At 33.3% G+C, this 8,638-nt stretch overlaps 1 protein-coding gene across 1 annotated transcript; it reads right to left on the reverse strand.

The window, feature by feature from the left end:
* Positions 1-184: 184 nt before the first annotated feature.
* On the reverse strand, positions 185-8,005 carry LOC124822602 (Endosomal targeting BRO1-like domain-containing protein). The gene is made up of 13 exons (XM_088112313.1): positions 7,731-8,005; positions 6,900-6,950; positions 6,136-6,411; positions 5,963-6,037; positions 5,814-5,872; positions 5,566-5,704; positions 4,895-4,991; positions 4,714-4,780; positions 3,704-3,802; positions 3,327-3,416; positions 2,173-2,327; positions 736-837; positions 185-624 (listed from the first exon to the last, which is right to left on the reverse strand). Exons 3-13 carry the CDS (start codon positions 6,380-6,382, stop codon positions 477-479), a joined length of 1,278 nt encoding a protein of 425 aa, XP_087968439.1. The 5' UTR covers positions 6,383-6,411; positions 6,900-6,950; positions 7,731-8,005; the 3' UTR covers positions 185-476.
* Between the last annotated feature and the right edge of the window lie 633 nt (positions 8,006-8,638).

Raw genomic sequence — 8,638 nt, forward strand, 5'->3', positions numbered from 1 at the left:
CTAACACATCCCTAAGGGCAGCAAATGATTCAACTTTCTTGCACTAAAAATACATTATACTATAGCAAAGAAAATTTGAAGATATTTTAATGAAATAATTCTCCCTCCAATGCAAAAGTCAATTTTACACACGAATCCTTACACAAACTTAATATAAAAATGGGTGATTTGACTGCCTTTACAATGAAATGAAATAGCAATTTTATTATTATTCATGTATAGGCAAAGAGACACTTGCTTTTCCTTCAGAGGACAATTTACATTGCACCTCCAGTTGTAGGGCATCTTTCAAATATTATGAACGAAAGGAGGAAACTAATATAAAAAATGAAAAAGGGAATGCAGAAGTTAGAAAAAAAAACTCAAATAAACTAATCTGTTTTTTCTATTAACAAGAATTGGAAAAACACCCTTTGGCTGATGACATTTTTCAAGTAGACCAACATTTCTGAGGTATGCAAATTCATTGTATCTTGTCACTTGTCACCCTTAAGATGGTTAGGATCAGTTTGTCCCACTTTAATGTTCTCTGTTCTCCATGAGGAGTCCACTTGAGGAAGTTGATATTCATCTGGTTTCAAGGCCAAGGAAAAATCAGGCAACGTTGGTGCTGTCTCCATGATCCTATAGCACAAAACATGGTTTATTAGCCATGATACTTACTTTCATTATCCAAAAATAATTAATCAATTACAGTTAAGTAACATGTTTACACATGCACTTTGGAAAGTTTACCTCTCATGAGAGTACAGATCTCGGTTTATTCGAACCTTGCTTGAAGTATCCTTTGGAATTTTTTCAGAGAGATACTTCATGGTCCCCCAAGGGGGTGGATTTCTGCAACCAAGACTCCCAGTTAGACGGGCCATATAAAATACACGGCAAAACAAATGGTGTTGTTATAAATCTCCAAGAGAAATAGAAAAGGACAATGATAAGCATGCCAAAGCCATGGTTATGATAACCTCAATGAACTGAGTGAACACATAAGACATTGCTGGTAAATGCTCTTAAAAAAATAATAAAGGTTGTGCTTAGAGTTGAAAGTATTTTAAAATAAAAACTCAACTAATCACTCACTCAATCAAAGGAAAAGGAGAAAAGGAAGAAAGTGGAAGTACAATAAGAAATGAAGGATCATAATGGCATATTATGTCACCACACCATGCAAGAATATGCTAAAAATACTCTCCTATCAAGCATGTCATTAAATTTCATGAAAATAAGAGCTACTACTTCGACAACCACAATAAATTTCTCTGAAGATTGTTCAAATAAAGACTGTCAACACATTTATTTTTTTATACCGTGTCATTACTATGAAGTATTCATCAATTTTGTCAATGACTAATCTTTGTCTAGATGACCACTTTTAATAGGGTCTCTCCCCTCTCCCATCTCAACCATTTTTCATTCACCAGATCGAATTTGAGACTTTTATTAAGGAAAATAAGTTCAATACAACTCAGACCAACAACTTTTGGTGACTTCAACATATTTTAAGTTCATGTAAATATGATCAAATTTGGTTGTTCTCTGAAAAAAAAAATGTTATTCTCCTCATAAATTTGAAAATTTCTTAAAATGGGAACATGACATGTGCGTAGACATGCAATATCAGTGACCATTTTGAGATAGCAAGTGACGCAGTATGTCAAGATATACACATAACATCACTGCTAAGTGGTGATAGGAACTACTTTTTTAATTTTAAAATTTCTATGGACCAAAAATATCAAAAAAAGGTTGGTGGACTAAACCAAATTTAGTCATTTTTAAAGGGGTTAAAAGTGCCTTTTTTTACCTAAAATAAATAAGCCTATCATAAGATATTGCTAAAATATTGTAAGCTTATCACCCACACATACATGACCACATTCTCATTACGTGCACTCTAGTATTTTTACTGTTGCCAGTGCACTTTTTTTGCAATAAGACAAAATGGCCACATCTGCTTGGTTAATGGAAATTGGCAGATGTATACCAAGTAAGCACTTCCAGTTCATCTACGGGATAGCCACAACAACTAACAATGATATTATATTTTATTTAGAAAATAAGTGCATTGCATCTTGTTGGTTCATCAAGGTCATAAAGAAAGAAGGGTAAAATCCAGTTTTCTGAAAGAAGAAAATAACATAAAATTGTGTAATAGGGAAGACATGGGATAACCTTGACAATGGAGACGCTGCGTTGAATGCCTCACACAACTTTTTACTTTCTTTGAAATACTCATCTGCTGCTTGTAAAGCAGCTACAGCCATTCCATGAGATTTTTCTGTATTTCCCTCATCAAGAATCAAACCATGATAATAATATGCTGCAGCCTAGTAATCATTACAACAAAATTATCACAACTTCATATCACATGCTTTTTCAGAACGCACCTCCTATACTCATTCCCAGATTATATATATGAATATACTAAAAGCAGAAGAAACAATATAAGGCATAGTACCTATGGTACTTGTTGTGCCATCAAACTACACCACAGCTACTATGCAGATAACTTATATATCCAAATCAAACTGTTTTTCACTACTAAGAAAGATTACACAAGAGTCTAGAACCAGAAACAAAGACCATTAAATCTTTTAGTAACTTTTCATTAATTCAGACTTAAAACATTAACCAAGCAATCACATTTTTTTTCCAAAAATATTATATTTTTCTTACTCCAAAATGAGTCCTCCGTAGACTAATGTTTAAATCTGAATATGCATTATGTTCCCCAAAAATGTACTTTGAAGGTGGGAATTCTAAAAAGTTCATAGTAGACAAAAAGAAAATCAATACTTGTATGTCTTCCATACTGCAGACTTGTGAACAATACATATGCATATACATAAACTTGCGCTGAAAAATATATTGAAATAATCTTAGGTACTGAGTTTATTTAACAGATTATCTGAAATGCAAGATGTACTGCAGGATACAATATAGCGGTTCAAGAAAATCAAAGCTATTTGGGTTGATAGCATTAATAAAAGATTTAATCATCACCGTCTATCACAAGATTAGCAATAGCTTGGCAAATATTTCACCATACTATACACCCATTGTTACCAAAACACGTATCTGATAAGAACAATCAAACAAAAGTCCCTCTAGCCAGTTCCAGCTAAAGTTGGTCTAAGACAAATGAAGATTCAATCCCCTCAACTTCTAAAATTTCAACATAAACTACACATTTCATCTTGAATTGTAGAGGAAAATCATTATTTCCTACTTTCACCTCCATTATTTTCATATGGTAATCAGTAAACCAGAAAATCGATCTCCATTTATAATATTATAATATGCAAATAGCATGGGGAAGGACATACCTTTGCTTCAACATATTTCCATTTCACAAAGAGACAATGTTTTTCACCCCAACCATTTGTTAATGGAAGATTCATGATGTTATCTTGAGCCTGTGAAATAGACAATGTGATCAAAGCAATGAATACTGATCAAATGCATCCGTGTTAACTTACTAATGTACACATTAGAGCACAAACACTCATAAACAGAGCATGTATGAAACAGATTTGTCATAGGGACAAAAAAAGTTAACATTATTACAGTACAGATCCAAGAGAAACAAGTTAAGATATCCAGTAAGAAATGTAGGATACAACCCAAAAAAGAGGAGTGATTTTCCAGTGAAAAAACAGTCAAACAATCAAGATTAGATCCCATAGAACACAAGTTATCATACCTGTTGCCAACATTTCACCATCTCACATGCAAGCCTGCGCTTTACTGCAAGCGTGGCTTTGGTGCTATCAATGGCCATTCCAAGTTGTATATCTACACCCTGAAAAAAAGAAAAAGAGGAAGAAATAAATAAACAAATATCTAACAAAATGGATTTGAAGAAGAGTAAAGGTATTATATGTTGAACTTTCTCCTTCTCCAAGCTTCCATTCAATATTAGTATCACTACCCAAGCAACTTTTCTCCCAGGAACATTCACCATACATATACTTACCCTCATACAAATTACTAAAAGTGACACAGGAGACCCAAAACATCATAACTATTACTACTACATTACTCGAAACAAAAATCCATGGGTATTCACATATGATGGGAGGAAAAAAAAACATCTCATTAACATTCCATGCATATCAGTTCTTTACTTTCTTTTATTATGAAGAGAGTCAAGTAATAAGAGACTCGAAAGTCAAATGCAAAGTTATCAGATTCAGTTATTCAGCATGCGATGAAAAGTTTGCTTACTATCCAACCCTATAAGAAAAAAGTGGGATATTTTTAAAACTACTTATTCAAACAATTCTTTTTTTTTTTTAAAGCAGAAACCCATCTAGAATCTGATTGACCAAGAAAGATAAAAGTAGCCCTGAATTTTCTTAAAATCAATACAAATATGAGATTGGAAGGTTAAGTTGATGTCTATCCAAAACATTTTTCAGGGTTGTGAAAACAAAAGTTGTTATCACCATAGAAGACATTTTTAGTGCCAAATCATGACCAATATTACCAGGTAATCCAATCCTCTGGACTTCAAAACCAAGCATACAATTAAAATGGATACATAAATACCCTGGCAAAGCTAAGTCAACTGATTGAATATCATAACTTTGTGAGAAATTAAGTTCACAATAAATTTACAATGCTAATAAAACAGAATACGTTTAGCCATTAACTAACAAGTAACGAATAGACTCTTCAAATAGTGTGTCCATAGGAAAGGAACATTAATACCTGTCCTAATGCTTGTAGAGAGAGTGCTCGCAGAACTCCTTCTGCTAGGTCTACGGGTAAATTTCTCCTAAAATCAGAACCAAAGTAATAACAATTAAACAAAGAAGATAATCATTTAGATTACAGTAATAAGTAAGACATTCCATTCATCGCACACATTATGCATTAAATATGTAAAAACCTGAGTTCTGCAGGTAACTGTGGAAGAACATGTCTGACTGCACAATCCAGATACCCAGCTGCCTTTAAGAAGATATCAACAGAGGCTCGTCTGTTTTCTGTTAGCAGATACCAAAAGGGAAATAATGAAAACACAAATATGCTAAGTATATATCAGATAAAAAGGTTACGTTTGCTTGGTAGTTGGTTATGATACTAGTAGATGAAGAAACAACTATGAATACTTTGTATTAAGATAAACTTTCTAACATAGCACGTGTGTTGTATACATGTCAAGTCCTAATTATGGAAGAGATCAAAGCTAGGAATTATTTTCTTAATTAAATACTTTTTTAGCCAATTTTTGCCCATTAATCAAATAGAAATATAATCCAATAATAAATATCAAGTGAAGGGTCAACATAATTGATGTCTTTTTATACAAAAGCACATCCACCACACACAAAGAAGAAACACGAATTTTTTGGAAACTTCGAGAATATGTCATTTGTGAGTAACTATTTACCAACAGAAGAGTGAACTGTTGATGTTTGGAGTGTCTCCAGTGAGAAGTCTAATCTGATCTATTCCAATGCACTTTTGCAGTTTGAAATATTAACCAAAAAGAGATTCAGGAAGAGGCAATAATTTAATGACAGGGACCAAATCTTTTACAGTATTTCTACTACCAACCTTCTGATACTTTGGGCTGATGACCATCATTGGATGATGATCTTGGAAGCAGTAACAAGTTAGCCTGTGATAGTGATAGCATTGCCATCAGATGTAAAACTGACAACACCTCATACCAAGCATTAGACATGGTCGTCTCCTGTAAAGATCGCCAATCATGCAATAAATCATGAGCAAGTCCAATATAAAAGTATGTTCCACATCAAATCCAGAAACAAGTATTGACTTCAAAAATAAAAAACGGATACCTCTTTGTCATCCTCTTGATTCACCCAAACAAATTGTACTTTGTACTGTAAATGGCTTCCTGAACCACAAGCATAGGCAGCAATAATCAATACTTGTCTCTCAGAGAGCATACATCGTATAAAAATGGACTAACAAGCACAAGTTTTACCATCTTTAACTAATCCTAGAAGAACAGGCAAGTAATCTTCAAGAGCCTGCACAAGATCAGCCAGTGTTGAACCTCCTGCGGAAGAAACAAAACCATGACGATGCATCAATGAATTCTTAGAGTAACTTATTCACCATAAAATGATTTTATTGTTGTTAAAAATAAGTACTGACCATGCTGAGTTTTTCTTTTTGTTCTTGTAATTGTAGGACCTTCTTGACCAGTCATTACAACTATACGCGTTCTAAGAGCAGACAGGCGTTCCACTATATTCTTGGACAAATAATCACCGAGTGATTGAGCAAAATCAACAGGTTTAGGAATCCTCAAACCAGGAACATATACTGAAACTTCACCAATACTCCCTGGCCTCCTTCTATTTCCACCAGAGTCCTTTGGAGTTGACACCACACAGCCCATTTCCAAAGGTTCACTATATCTACTGAATGCTGGTACAAATGAGATAAAGTGAATCACCCCAAAAATCTCTATTTAAGTGACTATAGTGAGTTTCTTTTGTCCATGACATCAATTAGCAGAAACTTAAAAAAGAAGTGCTGAGGAAGGGATACATGCCAATGACAAAAAATTCAGTTCATTATATTAAAGTTCTAGAAAACACTTACAAGGAAGCTGAGAGACTAACCCTAAAAAAGACATTAACCTGACTAATTAAATGGCAAGTTGTCAGCCATCAAAAAAGTGGTAGTAGGTTACTCACGAGCACCATTACATTTAACATGTAATGGGACAGTCCACATCATTTTAAAATTGACAATGTTTTAGTCAGTAGCCTTACTTTTATACCCTTTTTTGGTTTGTTTACAGAAGCATTAATGATTCCCTCTTCGTTATCCACTTCCTAAATAAGCCAAAAGCTTCACAATCTTCATCCTTAACTAAAAATAAGCACTAAAGATTAATCTAACCAACGAACCTGTCCTTTGCCCTGGCTGTTGACTAGTCAAGTCAAAAGTTCTGGTATTCTCTGCAGAAAAAATTCACAGGTAGAGACTTTAGTTAGAGAAAGAAATAGAGCTAAAAGTAACAACATCACAAGAACTGCGTGAGATATGACAAGTGGTGTCCGTATTCAACGTTTAACTGTGACAACAGGAGAAAAGGCTTCAAAAGGTTGCACCATGCTTACACGATGACAACTCTTAAAGGTAAAGTAGCATCAATTAAAAGCTTTTATTAGATTCCTCATTTCAACAAGAAAACAGCTGAAACTCTTGTGAGTAAAGGGTTTCCAGGGAAAACCGAACAACTAAACAAGCAACAATTGGTGATATACAGAGGAATATTGGCATTCATTCATCGTCATTTCATCTCTTCCGTGTTCCAAAACATAAAAAAAGTGCGTCTGTTAATAGTTTCAGAATTAAATTTAAAAAAAAAAAAACAAAAAGCCCCCGTAATTTAGTAATGTTCCAAAAATGGATAAGCTATCTCAAAATTCAAAGTTCAAAACTTTCGGAAACAATTTAGAGAAATGCTCCATTGATTTGATGCGTAAACACAAGATATAAAAAAAACCCTTTCCCAGATTCACCCAAATACCAAAGTCGAGCTTGGTTGACCCGATTTTCCAAATTGGGATAATCAAAAATACCCCCAAATAAAAAAACATTTTTTTAAGAACAATTTTCAAAGTTGCAATCATTTTTTCTTTTCCTCACGCTTCCCAACCTTAAACTTATCACTTCCAACGAAAAAGGACAAACAGAAAACCAAGCCCAGATTTCCATGCTAATTAGTTTTTTACCATTAACAGCACAGTGGTGGCAAATCAGGAAGCCGAAGCACTCAATTGAAAGCACAAGAGTGCCACTCAATTCAACTGAGAACCAAAGAAAGCAGAGATTTTGAAAGGTTCCCAGAAGCACTACCACCCTGAAGATGAAACTTAAGATCGCAGAACCAAAATTCAAAAGAATGGGACTCAAAGCTTTTGCTTCAAAGGGAGCAACAGAGACAGATAAAGAGACCCTTCCGCGGAAACAAAGGTAGAAAATTGTATTTTGATTTAATATTGGAAAACACTATTGCCATGTTTATATTTATATATACGCACACATACTATATTGTGTTGCATTCCGTGTACATACACGTTAAGCATTGCTTCTAACATATACTCTCAGACAGAGACACACAAACTAGTTAGAAAATGAAATGACATTATGTCGATCTATTCATTCCAGTACTGTAAAAAAATGGACACTGAAAATATTTCTATTTAAATTTTATAATTGCGTCACTTTATTATTATTTTTCATATAGTTTTATAAAATTCGACTTATTGATTATTGAATAAATAATATACACGTTAACGGGTAAATACTCTTACAATATTATCAGTCACAATTTTATAGAATAAAGTTCATTAATTTGATTATAACCATTAAAAATCACAAGTCATATAAATACATTTTTCTGCTATTGTTTACAATTTTTTTAACATTCCTATCAACCTTTGATTATTTTAAACAAATAGATTTGTATTTTAATTAAAAAAAAAATTTATTGTTTTAGTAATCATTACCGTCTATTGGAATTGTGAAAGTATAATCGTTACTTCAATTGTTACATTAATTCAATATTTCGTCAGCATAAATTTAAGTGGTACGTAAGTTTAAGCTAAAATAACGATAATGGAGCTGAAATGTTGATAAA

The sequence above is a fragment of the Vigna umbellata genome, chromosome 4 (assembly GCF_029865625.1).
Source record: "Vigna umbellata cultivar VRB3 chromosome 4, Vumbellata_1.0, whole genome shotgun sequence".
Taxonomy (NCBI): Eukaryota; Viridiplantae; Streptophyta; class Magnoliopsida; order Fabales; family Fabaceae; genus Vigna; species Vigna umbellata.

What these genes read in the sequence shown, in the direction of transcription:
- LOC124822602 (XM_088112313.1), bottom strand. Translation starts at nt 6,382, where the DNA reads ATGGGCTGTGTGGTGTCAACTCCAAAGGACTCTGGTGGAAATAGAAGG. An exon ending in CAGTTACCTGCAGAACTCAG is followed by an intron (nt 4,781 to 4,894) that starts GTTTTTACATAT and finishes TTCTGATTTTAG; the next exon opens with GAGAAATTTACCCGTAGACC. An exon ending in GATCTGTACTCTCATGAGAG is followed by an intron (nt 625 to 735) that starts GTAAACTTTCCA and finishes TTTGTGCTATAG; the next exon opens with GATCATGGAGACAGCACCAA.